Source organism: Sarcophilus harrisii, chromosome 1, assembly GCF_902635505.1.
Source record: "Sarcophilus harrisii chromosome 1, mSarHar1.11, whole genome shotgun sequence".
In the NCBI taxonomy this organism is placed as follows: domain Eukaryota; kingdom Metazoa; phylum Chordata; class Mammalia; order Dasyuromorphia; family Dasyuridae; genus Sarcophilus; species Sarcophilus harrisii.
In genome coordinates this window covers 463,246,173-463,260,331 of record NC_045426.1, presented here as the reverse complement: position 1 = coordinate 463,260,331, position 14,159 = coordinate 463,246,173, and the positions used below count along the sequence as shown (strand labels likewise).

The 14,159-nt window shown below is 32.7% G+C and overlaps 1 protein-coding gene across 1 annotated transcript in view; it reads right to left on the bottom strand.

Annotated features, from left to right (window-relative positions):
• Positions 1-14,159, bottom strand: part of TOX (thymocyte selection associated high mobility group box) — a 357,348-nt gene that overhangs the window by 44,914 nt on the left and 298,275 nt on the right. Inside the window, exon 5 of the mRNA XM_003759752.4 lies at positions 2,560-2,790. Coding sequence (XP_003759800.1) covers positions 2,560-2,790 — 231 coding nt within the window. The remainder of the gene's footprint in view (positions 1-2,559; positions 2,791-14,159) is intronic.

Sequence of the window (14,159 nt, the reverse complement as noted above, 5' to 3'; positions counted from 1 at the left end):
ACCAAACACTTTCTTTCCCCAGCAGTGCTGGGAAGTAGGCAATAACATAAAAAATTTCCTATTTGGAGGTAGAGGGTATTCTTTCTATTATTTCCTTGTCTATAGAAACTCATATCTTAAAATGTTTTTAATTTTTTAAGGTTTTTTTTTTTATTTTCAAAATATATACATGGAAAATTTTCAGCATTGACCCTTACAAAATCTTGTATTCTGACTTTTTCTCCTCCTCCCCACTCTTTCCCCTAGATGGCAAGTAATCCAATATATATTAAACATATGCAATTTAAAATGCTTTTCTAAAAGAGAATGATAAGAATAAGAAACCTCATTTTTTGTGTCCTCCCGCCATGTATCACTCTAAATCTAAAAACTTTTGCTTCACAATACCTTATGTATTGTGCCATCTAAGTAATATATTTAATTTTTTTATTTATAAAATGAATGCTCCAAAGCAAGCTCTATTAAGACAAAAGGCAGTCTGATCATATGCAACTTATAAGTGAATCAGAAAGTAAATGGAAGATAAAATCGAGTAAGCTATATCATCATACAAATATGAAAACAATGCAGAGCCTTCCAACTCTATCTAGGATCTTGTGATGATTTTATGAAGAGGTCTTTCATATTGCTCTGTTTTTGGTTATTTAATATCTATATTGGGAAGGCTTAATTTCCTTCTTGAAAGTCAGGACTGCTGAGGTTTACTTTTAGCATGAATAGAGTTAAAACATGCTAATGGCTAATCTTTTTGGTTTGCCTCTCAGGACAAAATGACTTCCTGCAGGCTATCTGGCATCCCTTTTCTTCTTGTCACTCAAAAAATACCAAAATTGAAAATGGTGCTGCTATTAGAAGCAGGAAAATTAGCTAGAGTTCAAGTTTTTTTAGTTTCAAATTGCAAAGTGACTACTTCCTGACCAAAAATAAGGCCAAACATTTACAGTTGGAAGAAACTTTAGAGACCATTTCAAATCCAACCTTTTAATTTTACAGCTGAGCAAACTGAAGCTTGGAAAGGCTAAGTATGTTGTTCATGGTGACAGTATCAGATGGGATTTGAACTGAAGACACTTTGCTTCAAATTCTATGTACTCAATAATATAGGGGAATAGGTTGAGGACGCTCTTTGAGGACATTTTGAACACTATTGGTCTATAACTATGAGGATTTCTGCAATATTGCTCAGTAAGATAGAAATTTGGTCAGAAATCAGTGCTGTTTTGAAAAATGTAAGGTAATGTATGGATTTAGCTTATTCAGTTAATTATTTCTCATTTAACCAATTTCTGCAATGCCTCTGAATTTGGCTCAAGTAATATACTTGGAAGATTTGTCTTATGGAGGTTTTTCTTCTCCTTTAATTGAACTCTAAGCAGCTTATGACTTAGTGGCACAACTCCATTATTGTTCCATGAAAGGGACCCCTTTGGGCTGGATGTCCCTCTGGGTGGCTACATTAAGATTTGTATCCTCTATGTTTCTAAAACACTAAATGGGGAAGTTCTCTGTGTGACCTTAGTAGCAGTTTCTACTTTAAGGAAACCCACAACTGAGTTAATTTTCACAATACACTGGTATTTTTAGATTCTAAGAGGAGGTGGCAGGGCATAGATTCTCTACTTCTTCTGACATGATTTTAAGAACTTGATGAAAAGAGATATAGTGTTCTATATATCAACTAAGAGACAAGGGCACCAAATGTGGGAGTAACTCATCGTTAAGAAGAGATTCATATTCTCCAAATCCTCATGCTACTGATATCTTAGTATTTCAATGACTAGCGTGTTCTCCCCTCAATGAACCTATATCTCATGGTAACTGCTGCATTATTTAAATGAGAATACTGACTTGTCTGGTCATGGTAAACATGTTTAAGATTTAGAAAAATGGGGCAAAACTGGGTCATGGCCAAGGGAGGGGAGTGATTTCAATGACCACCTCACTGATTTCCCACTGCTCCCTAAAAATTTCTGAAACACCTCAGGACATGGCTGAGAAGCCGTCTCTCCCTTGTTCTTCTTCTCATAGTATTTGGTGATACTATGAGGATGCATTAAATGAAGAAACAAATTGCACATATGTTCCCACTTAACTCGATGTGGACATATATTCTAGAAAGGTCTGGGTAACAAACTTTGGTGGTCTTTCAGGAATGGTTGAGGGTAGAAGAGCTCAAGCTTTAGGTTAACTTAGCAAAGAGCAAAATTAGGTTTTGATGTCAAATGAGTAAACAGTAAGTGCTGAAGAAAGGTGTGGACAGTTTTCAAAATACCCTGAGGATTTTTTTAGTCTTTATGAATACACCAACAACTCTAAGGAATGATGTAATCCTGGCCAAGGCATGTAAAGTTGCAATATATAAATCTTAAAAAAAAAGTAACATATGGTAGAGCAATAAATGATATAAAATTATATGAAAGTCTAAAGTTGTAACCCATTTTCTGCCATTCATTCCAGCCATTGAAGAAGCCATTCAAAGCACTTACAAGCTATTTCTTTGCAGCTTATATAATTTCTACAATCAAGTTAACATCCACTCAGTTTTGTAACACTTCTTACCTGTTTTTGCTCCTCTCCTAAACCATCCCACATTGAGGCCACAATTTTAGAGACTTCACCAAAAGTAGCATTTGGATTTTGGCCTTTGATGGCTGCCTGGGTATCTCGGAAGAATAATGCATAGGCAGACACAGGTTTCTGAGGCTCATTTGGGTCCTTCTTCTTCTTCTTTTTGGGAGTTTTTGGTTTCTTTCCCATATCAGAAGCAGGCCTTTTCTCTCCACCATTTATCTGGAATGGCAACATAGAAGAATTACAGAAGAGCCCTCTAAAACATAGGCCAAAACAAATTGCTGTTTCTTATTTAGGCTAACACACATACACACAATCCTAAGTAGTATTTTTATTTGTAGCTCCGGGCTCATATAAAATTTGATATCCCATATAAACTATGACTCAGTCCCTCACAGCTTACATAACAAATCTTTTAAAATAATTTTTGACTTTCTTTATAGAATTATTACCCTATTTTATTGACTCAGCTATTCCTCTTTTTTTACTTTATTGAGTCTGATAGCAATCATAGCAGTTGCTTGGTGGTTGGGTCAATCACATGTTAATGGCACTGATTTATACTGACTCTCACATATCATATTTTTGTTAAGTGAATTAACCTCCTTTAGTCAAGGAATTTATTCTAACTTTTTTGAAATATGGTTATTCTCTCAGGTCCCTTGGATCTTTAATATTCCATAAGCCTACAGTCTCAGGAAAAAATACATAAGGACCAAAAGCATCATCTAAACACAAATAGTTGAATGGCTATTTGACTATTAACTCTATGGTAACTGAATAAACCAAGCAAAGAATCTATACATTTATTTACTTTCTGAACAGTTTTTTAAAAGTTTCTAAATCTTTGAAATATTATTGGATTATCCTTCTATTCCCAAGCTTTCTAATTCTTCAACATGATATAAGAAGAACCCTTCAGACTTGAATATTATGCCAATATATTGATAATACCTTCATTTTCTATGAAGCTAGAAAGTAAAAAGTCCTCAAAATAGACTACTGATTTGTTGTCAGTGGAGCAGCCTAATTAGTTCATTGCTCAAATGTTGGCCACCTTGAGATGATTTTTTTTTTTTTTTTGAGGCAAGGGGATAGACAGAGTACCTTATGAAACAATTTAAGCATGGCGAGAATACCCACACCATTGCAATCATACATTCTCAGAATACTGAAACTTTACATTTGTGATTACTACACTAGAGACTCACATTATATAAACAATAAAAACCTCACTTGTTCAGACTAACTATTGGCATGGTTTGTCTGGAAGAATAAAAAACAATAATAAGGTTTCTTTAAAAGCAACAAACGGAAGAAATCAACTAGAGAAACAATGGAAAAATTCTGTGATGATAGTGCAAAAAAAAAAAAAATTCCCTCATTAATCAAAAGTCTAGAGCAAAAAGGTTTTAATGAATCATTTGATTTAGGCCTGCTAAGGCTACTAGGATGGATCAAAAGATTATTAACACAGAACTGACAGACAATAGTGGATTATTTAGACTAATCATCAATTTTATAGATGAAGAAACTGACATTCAGTGATATAAAATAACTTGCCTGAGATCACACAGGGAGATTCAGAAATAGAGTTAAGATTCAAACCTCAGAGTCTACATTTGATGCTCTTTTGTGATGATATTTGAGCCCTTGCTTGGTACACAAGGATTTTCACTTAGGAATTATATAAAAGGTAAGAGATAAATAGTAGATATAATGGATGAGAATTGCATGTTAAAGGGGAAGCTTAATTTTAATTGTGACCAGGATTTTGTAAATAACTAGTTTATTAGTTAGTTGGACATTCAATTTTGGCAAAGGAATTTGATCCTAAAAAGATATGACTGGAACTAATGGGACAAATAGTATAGGTAGAGAGGAAGCTGAGAAAGTGCAGATATATATATATATATTGGCAGTGAGTTTGTTAATTCTTCTAAACATCAACAAAATTGAGTTGGAATCAAAGTGCATAGTAATTTACTCTCCTCTCTTTAAACTATATATGGAGTGGTAAATTTAGCTGTACCAAATGCTTACATCATAAAGCATTCAAATTACTCTGCATTCCCTGTCAAACTAATAGGGGGAAAAGAGAATTAATAAAGCAAAGAATTCCAGCTCCCATATTACCTTTTGGTAAGTGCTAACTTTCAGAGTAAAAGGTTGGATGTACTAGATCCAAGACTGCTACTTGATCAATAAAAGACGTGTAGACCACACACTAAAATCCAAATGATAACCAATGGATAGAATGTGAATTAAAAAAAATGTCAATTGGTAGCTTAAACAAATGCCTATCATTTAATAGCTACTGAGTCAGAAGGCTTAGGATTTCTTTAGTACTCTCATCTATATAAAAGGTTTTAGAGGAAACCTGGAAACTATAGACTGTTAAGTTCATATTGGTTAGGCTAATGGAATTTATCAGATGGGTGAGAATCTCTAAATATTTAGGCAACTATGACCTGGATTTTGAAAGGCAAATAACACTTAAATTTACTATAGGTTTTTGAGGGATCAACTGAGAGAATAATAAATAAATGGAAAAATAGAAGACATAATTTAGTCAAACTTTCAAAGACTTTACTGAAGGAATCTCATCAAAGGTAATTTTTTTTTAAAGGAGAATTGTTATTTAGGGATTTTTTTAAATGGATAGTTAGCTGACCAAAAAAATTGGAAAAGAGTAAGAAAAAACATTCACTTCTATGGATGTATTAGTATTAAATCCAGTCTAATAAAATGTTTTTCTGAATTAAATGAAGTAAGAAATATGAAATAAAATCTCTTTTAAGTCTGTGGATATTAAATTCTTCTGAATAAGAATATGATTGTAATAAGAAGGCAAACCCTCAATAGTTGAGTGCTAATCTGCATGACAGTTGTTATTTTAAATTGTTTAACAATCTCTGCCAATGTCACCTTATTTGCAGTATTAATTGACACAACATATATTGACTTCATGATATTATCTGGTAAATTTTAGCCCAGCTGCTGTGCCCATTCTAAATTAATATGATCTATATTAAGAATTTGCAATAATTGAGAGAATATTTGCTAACCAAAGTATCAAGTTTTGACAATTTGCATAAAATAATGCATTTGCTTATTATTCAGGAAAGTGACCATCATAAAGATTTTCATATTCTGGGTAAGTACTAGACTGTAAGATAGATGACGATGAATTAGAGTGATCTTACAAGATATAATATAAAAATGACAAATGTAAATTCTTATACTTGGGTTCAAAAAATTAACTGTATAAGTATGTATATGCGTTTGGGAGGTGACTAGATAGAGTCAATGAAGCACAAACCTAATAAAGTCAGAATAGTAAAGAAAATAATCAGGTTTAGACTAAATGAATAAAAACATAGTTTCCTGAATAAAGGAGGTGATACGTTTTTTGTATCTAATCTTAATGAGACTATATTTGCTGTCCTGTCCTCAAGCTACAGTGCTACAATTTATGAAGGACTTTGACAGACCAATTCTGGTAAATGATCCAGATAGTGAGAGGATTTGAGATTATGCTATAAAAAATTAGTTGAAATAAATAAGGCCACTAGTCAAATAAACTTAGTATAACCACAATAACTGAGTTGAAGTCAAAGTTGATCACTAACAAGTGGAAATGAATCACAATTATTCTTCTTGATCTTGAATCCAGAACAGTAGCAATGAGTGGAAATTAACAAGTAGTAAATCTCTGATTGATCTGAGGAAGAACAGTCCAGCAAAAGTACTAAACAAAAGTAAAATGGGTGACTTCAGGAGGTAATGAATTCCTTATTCCTGGTGGTCTTTAACAGGAAGTTGAATGTTTACTTGTTTAGTAAAATACAAATTGGACTAAATGATCACAGAAATCACTACCAGCTCTGGATTAGCTCAGTGTCTACCAACATAGGCACGTCATAAATATCTATCTAATTAAGTTGAAAAACTGCTTTATTAAATCACTGCAAGTTCATTTTCTTCATTTTTTTTAGGTAGAAGATTTACATAATTTATACCATATCTATTAACAATGGAGAATACAAGTTAAAGAACATGAGCCCCACATTAAAGTCTGATTTTCCCCTTTTGTCAAATAGGAAAGACAATGAAGTCCAAAAGAAATAGTACTCATCAGGAATCAAAACCTGTCTAAATGTTTGAATTCAAAGTTTGCCACAAACTCAGAATAACAAAATTCATAGCAAGTTGACTAGGTGGATAATTTCTTTGTGCTTTTAGGTCCGATATTATGAAATGGGAATGTTCCACCTCATTGTGGTTTTGGGTATGATGAATCTATAAGGTGGTCTAGACCTTATAGACGGCAGCTGGCCATTTTCTGGCTTTTTGGATATTTTTTGGGGGGAGGTGGTGGTGGTTTCTAGCATGATGGAGAATACTACAAAAGTGTGCTGCCATGCATTCAGAGAGATTTGCCTGACCTCCTCTTTAATCTCTGGTATATGAAAAATGTAATTGTTCATTATTGTATCTGTTATATTTCAAAGGAACATAACTATGATTGGGATGACTGTATGAAACAATTTTTGATCATCTTTTTGAATGATAGCTGCTTTTCTGACCATGAATTATTTGACTTGAACATAATAAGGATGGATATGGTTTGACTAAAATTAGGTGAATGGATATATAATCAGTCAATAAATAATCATTTTCAGTTTTGGTTACCTTATGAAGTCCATATAGATGAATAGACATAAATGAGTCTTAGATTTCTAAGCACTACATCAAATCATAAAATTTCTGATATTTCCAGCGCTTTAAAATGAGAAATTATGAAGTCAAATTTAAGCTGTATCACAACGATTTTAAAAATAGAGAGGAAACCATATGAAGTTTTTTTTTCCCCCCTCAGGATATAGAGTTCCAACAACTCTAATATCCTTCTCTACAATACTCTGCCAGGGCCTGGAATGGCAAGCCAACAGAGACACAAATCTTGTCTAGATACAACAAAAAAAATTAAATGTTAACAACATGGAAAGTAGTTAGGATGAGACCTTAATTTTGATTTCCATCAGCAATGGAGATGTCACCATTAATTAAAGCAAAAAGCATAGAAAATGATTTTTACTTATGAATCATGCACACAAACAAAAATGCACATATTTTTGTAACTTACTGATAGGTACAGATTTATTCCTCAAAATCCCTAGAGATGTACTTAGCTCCTAGTAATCCACCTCCTGTCATGGCTTATTGCTTAATTATAGTGATGTATTTAACTTATTTATCACAAGAAAACAATAATCTTTCACTTTAAAAAAGCATGTGCTTACTATGTTGCTTATATAATAGATCTTAAGACTACAACATCTAGGAGTTAAGACTCTCAAGGAAAGTGCCTCACTGATATCTAAATGTCCCTGGAGAAGTAGAAAATGTCTATAAGCATATTTAAAATAAACGGCAGCCATACTCAAGCCTTTAATGGAGCTAGGAGAGCGGTTTTATGCGCACTATCTTGCAGTAATCGCTGTAGTTTAAAATAGATTTTAATCAAGCGCCATCTGCATAATAGGCTGAACAAACAACATCAAACTCTACTTATAAGTCTTATCATATAAAGTAAATATTGCAAAGTCTCCACTGCATAAACAAGACCTAGAACAGCACTTTGGTGGCTGTGGTGTTTCTGTTGGTAAAGGTTTAGCTAATAAATGCTTTGGACTGAGTATTTAAATTGTCCCTTTGTTTCCTTATGTCACCCATAAACTGAAAATATTTGAGAATATTTGGAATTTGGGAGCTAAATTTTATTTATTATGTTTGAGAAGAAATTCACAGATGCATGGGAAATCAGATCGAACTTATGGTGAATTCAGCAAGCTTGTTTGTTCTCACTCATAGTCGTGTTTATGACTGTAATCACTGAGTAGCTACTGTATTATGCAAAAATATGAATTATAGAAAAATACACACAGAGTCAATGACACGGTTTTGTATCTACTTCAAAGTTACTAAAGTAAATGATGGATAAACATCTTGAATTTATTAAGTAGAATTCATCATTAAGTTCAAGAGATCTTAACCAGTCCGAGAATGTACTGTTCAATTGAAGTAAGCAATAAAACAACTTTCCATGAAAAAACAGGAGCTGAGTGGAATGCAGTAGAAAGAGAATACTGGATATGAAGTCAGAGGATCTGAGTTCAAGTCCCATCTTTAATGCTTACAATCTGTGAAGTCACTTAGCCTCCTAAGGCCTCAGTTTCCTTAAGTGTAAAAACAGAGGCTGAACCAGAAGATATGAAAAGTCCCTTCCAGCTCTAAGTCTTTGATTAGTTATTTATATTAAATGTACCTGATTTCCTTGTTCAACCCTTCATTTGTTTATGTAAACAAAAATTTACTTAAAAAATTTTATTGGATCCAGGTGTTTTTTGTATACGAGTAATGTTATCAGGGACCACTTTGCTAAAAAGCCAGAAGAATGAGCATAGGGGGTTTCATTCCTTGAGTTTTCACTAATTTGGGAAATAACTATACATGTTACTGTCACTCTATGTAGAAGGCTGAGATAATTTCACTTTTTGTTTTTAAATTCCCTGCATTCATGCAATAATGTGTGGCATAGGGCATCTGGCTAAGGTTAGATAGATCAGAGGAACAGCAAATAAATATAATAATCTTGTATTTGACAAATTTAAGACAAGTTTTGAAGATAAGAATTCATTTTTGATAAAAATTGGTAGGAAAATTGGAAAACAGTCAGGTAGAAATTGGACATAGACCAACAATCTTATACAATTCTTCAAGGTAAGATCAAAATTGATCTATGACCCAGATATGAAGAAACATATTACAAGAAAATTTGAAGAACATATAATAAATTAGCTATTAGACATAAATGTGAACAATTTTTGAATGAAACAAGAGATGGGATAGCAGTCTGAGGTATAAAATGGTTAATTTTGATTACATCAAATTAAAAATTTTGTACAAATAAAACAAAGGTAGGAAAGATTAGAAGGCAAGCAGAAAATTGGGGGGAGAGGGAAATTTATAGAAAGATTCTTAGATAAAGGTCTCAAATCTCAAATACATAAAGAACATTGTCAACTTTATAGGAACAAGAGTTAATCCCACATTAATAAATGGTTAAAGGACTTGAACAGGCAGTATTTTTATGAAATCAAAACTACTTATAGTCATAGAGCATAAAATGCTCTAATTAATTATTGATTAAAGAAATGCAAATTTATAGAACATTGAGATATCATCTTATACCTATCAAATTGGTTAAAATGATTGGAGAAAGTGACAAATGTTGGAAGGGAGGAAGAACTAGGACACAATTTACTGTTGGGGAACTAACTCTGAGCCAATCTAATCATTTTCTAGAACAATCTGGAATTATGTCAACATTAAAATGCCTATACCTTTTGACCAGGCCATAATAATAGATGATAAGGAAAAAAAGGAAAAGAACCCCTATATATTCTAAAAATATTTATAAGAACTCTCTTTGTAGTGACAAATAATGGGAAATTGCAGGGAAGACTATCAATTGGAGAATGGCTGATTAAGTTGTGGTATGATTGTGATGGAATACTATGGTGCTATAGGTGCTATAAGAAATGATGAGCTTAATCTTAGAAAAACATGGATAGATTTGCAGGAAATAATGAAGACTGAAATGAGCAGAAGCAAGAGTATACAGGGTTTTTACTGTATATAATAAAAACAAGTGACTAAGGCCTTCTGACTATTAAAAATATCCAAATTAACTACAAAAGACATATAAAAGGTGACAGTATCTATACCCAGAGGAAAAAAAATTCGAAAAAAAATTGGTTTTCACACACAGACACACACATTTGTGTCTAATGGTAGCTATCTCTAGGGTAGAGTGGGCGGAGAAAAAAAGGGGAAAAGAAATGCTACAATAAGAATACAATAAAACAAAAAGAAATAACACATATTTAAAAGGAATAGCAAATTGATAGATTTGAAGATATACAATCGTCTTTTTTTTCTTTATTCTACTATGTTATGGAAAAAATGCTTTATTTCTTAAGTTCAGATTAAAATGAATAAAATTTTTAAAAATAGAGAACAAAGAAAGAAAGAAAAAGAGAAAAAAAAGAAGACTGTTGATGAAATATATTTTTCATCTCCTGGTAAGAGAGGTGAAATACTGTAGTTACAAAAGAATACTAACATTTCCAGTTATAACCTTACAATATAATTTTGTTTTTGCTGGACTCTACTTTTGTTACAAGGTAGGGCTTTATAATAGAAGTGGGAGGATGTGGTGGATACAAAAGACAAAGAAAGAAAAGAAAAGAACTCCACTAAAACTTTTTAAAAACAGAGAACAACAGAAAAGGAAACAAATAAGCATGGCAAAAATTGATAAAACCATATAAACTTAAGATAATAAAAAAACAAGCAGCCATATGTTCTGTATTCAAAATTTCAAGTACAATCCTCATTTTCAGGACTTCTTTGAACATGGAAATGTTCATGGTTGTTGACTATTTTCTTGTTTTTGAAACCCCAAGACATAGAAAAAGTTCCTAGCACATAGTAGGATCTTAATAAATGCTTGATGATTAATTAGCTGATTAAAATATTTGCCCCTTTTTAAAGGAGGATATTTCTTCAAGTGCCTACTTCTTCATTACTATACTTCAATGTATAAGGATCATGAAGAATTGGTACAATTTGTGCCTTACATAAAAAATTAGAAATGTGAAAATATGAATTTATTTTCTAAGTTCATGTTATCATACAATCATAAATTTAGAGCTGAAAGTGATCTAAGGGACAATCAGTTCCAAATCTCTCATTTTACAAATGAGGAAACTCAAGCACAGGGGGTTTAAGTGACCTCCTCAGGATCAGTTAGTAAAGATGTGTTTTGCATGTTTTGTGATTTTGTGATTTTTGTGTTTTGTGTTTTGTAATTCCAAGTTCAAATCTATCCACTACATTTAAGGATCATGCCCACAGGGCAGGATATATATGATGATCCACCAAAGAAAACCAATCAGAAGGAATCAGACACTTCTGTCTGATCTGACTAGGAAGATCACTAGAGACCATGGTTGTCATGCAAATCCAAGGAAGAGAAAACATCTAGGAGAAGAGGCAGGCAATTATGTCAAAACCTAGAGATTAGTTAATAAAGATGAAGATTGAATAAAGTTTTGGGAATTGAGCAATTAGGTTATATCACTGGTAACTCAGTTAAGTGATGGAGTCAGAAGCCAGACTGCAAAGAATTGAAAAATGAATGAGTAGAGAAGAAGCATAGAAAATGAGTGTAAACAGCTTTTCCTAGAAGTTCAGCTGTAAAAAGGAAAAGAGATATAGGAGGATAGCCTGAAAAAAATGAAGGTTCAAATAATGTATTTTTTGGTTTGCTTATTAACCATTTTTATTAAAAAAGCATGGGTTGGATGTGAATTACTAGGGAAAGGGGAAGAAAATAAGATATTGAAGATGGGGAGCATGGATTTGGAACTACTGAGAGATGAAACACTTGGAAATGAAAATAAAAATGTCTATGAAATAAGGGAGATATTAATGGGGAAAATGATTTAAAATTTACAGAGCTTTAAAAATTTTTAAATATAGGTTCACAGGATCAGAGATTAGGGTCTGACAAGAATCTCTGAAGTCATGAACCTCCAACTCTTCATTTTAGAGGTGAGTATTGGGCTTTAGAAACATAAAGTGATTTGCCTAAGTTGCAGATCTATTAAGTGTAAGAAACAGGATTGGAAGCCAGGTTTTCCTAATTACAAGTCCAGTATTCTACTGACTACCCTATAGATTCTTCACAAGACCCTACCTCTTTGGCATGAATCAAAGATTATAAACAACTTTAAATTCAGAGGAGCAGAAATGTGGATAGCTGATTGAAAAGTAAGATATATCTCCAGTTGTTTGTTTTTTATTTTATATCTGTGATTTCATTTCTATGTGAAGAATTCCTGGTGAGGAATTTGCCTCAACTAGTCTAGACTGGCAGCTGTTCAGTACTGTATCGAGAGAGCTGGCCGAGGCACTGAGAGGTTAAATAACTAACATCTAATCTGTCACAGACAGAGCTTGGAAAATGGTCTTCCTGCTTCTGAGACTCTCTATTCACTATTCCATGAGGCTTTGCTATATACACATAATTTAGAAAATTTTGAGTTTCCTGTCCTCTGTACATCAATACAAGTTCCTTTGTATAATGGCAAGTTTCCACAAAAGAATCTAAATGCAAAGATTTTAAAGATCCTTAACTCTGGCAATTGATAAAAGGAAAGGCGTTGCCAAATGAACAGGCTTCTAATGCTAGCAACTTTTCAGTTTTCTAAAGCATCAGTTGCATTATGAGCACCGAATTATGTGATTTTAAAAAATAAGCATCTAGTCTACAGCCTTATTTTTGTTCACTCCAAATGCTTTTCTGTAATAATGGATGGAAATATATCCAGTATATGACTTAAGACTACTAAGGCAACTCTTGTAACAATCTAAAAGGTGGACTAAATACTATTTTGGAAAGTGATATTTATTTTACTTAAAACTATGCCCATTTTACCACAACTATTTCTTTTCTTCTTAAAGACAGACTTTTTGTACATAATTATCTACTCATATCAATAGAGGTTGGTGGTCCCTTCAAAAGAAATCATTTACTGAAAATGTATAACTTCTCAAGAAGAAGTAAAAAGGTATCATGGGGAAAAGTAAGGCTTACAGCACTGGGGTCTCTCTTTTAACGCACTTCATGGCCAAGTTTTAACTAGTGGTTTAAATTACATCCTGAACTAAAGTGGCTACAACTCAGTAACATATATCAATACCAGTTACCTATTAAAGGAAGAATTCTGGCCTGACCAGCAGAATGTCCACGTTTTTTGGCTGGTGAATTTTAAGCAGGGAAAGGAAGTGAAAAATGTAATCTATAAGTGGGATGGGAACATAAATTTAACTTAGAAACAAGACACAAAAAACTATGCAGTCTTGATTGGACAAAAGGTAATGTCAGTGGAAAAAAAGAATATGCAAATGAATTCTTATTCTAGCAGAGGGGAAAGAACAAATAAACTAGTAAAAGAATAATGTTTTTTTGATTTCAAGGTATTTAAATATGGACAATTTCAGCAAAAGTAAAGTTGAAGGTTAAAAACCTAATAGAAATGCATAAATTGGTCTTTAAGATGGTAATATGATACTTGTTTTTTCCTTTGTGAATATTTTATTTTTACTTTTTTGTTTGCTTCCAGCTTAATTCTTGTCTCCTTTCCTTCCATTGTTGGGTTCCCAATAGAATCCTTCCTTATACAAACTATGCAGAGATAAGCAAAACAAATCATGGCTATGTTTGCAAAGATAAAGGCAATAATTTTCAATGAAGTTATTTTGTAAGAGAATGTACTTTATCCATGAGAAATTAGTTCTTTGACATTATTGGGGGAAAAATTGCTTTTTGGTTTCATTGTGGCTCAATTGCACATTTGTTGGAGAGATGTTAGAATTCCTCACACTGATTAATAATTTTATTTAAAATTTTGAATCTATAATTTAAGACTTTGGATTGCCAATATCCCCAAACA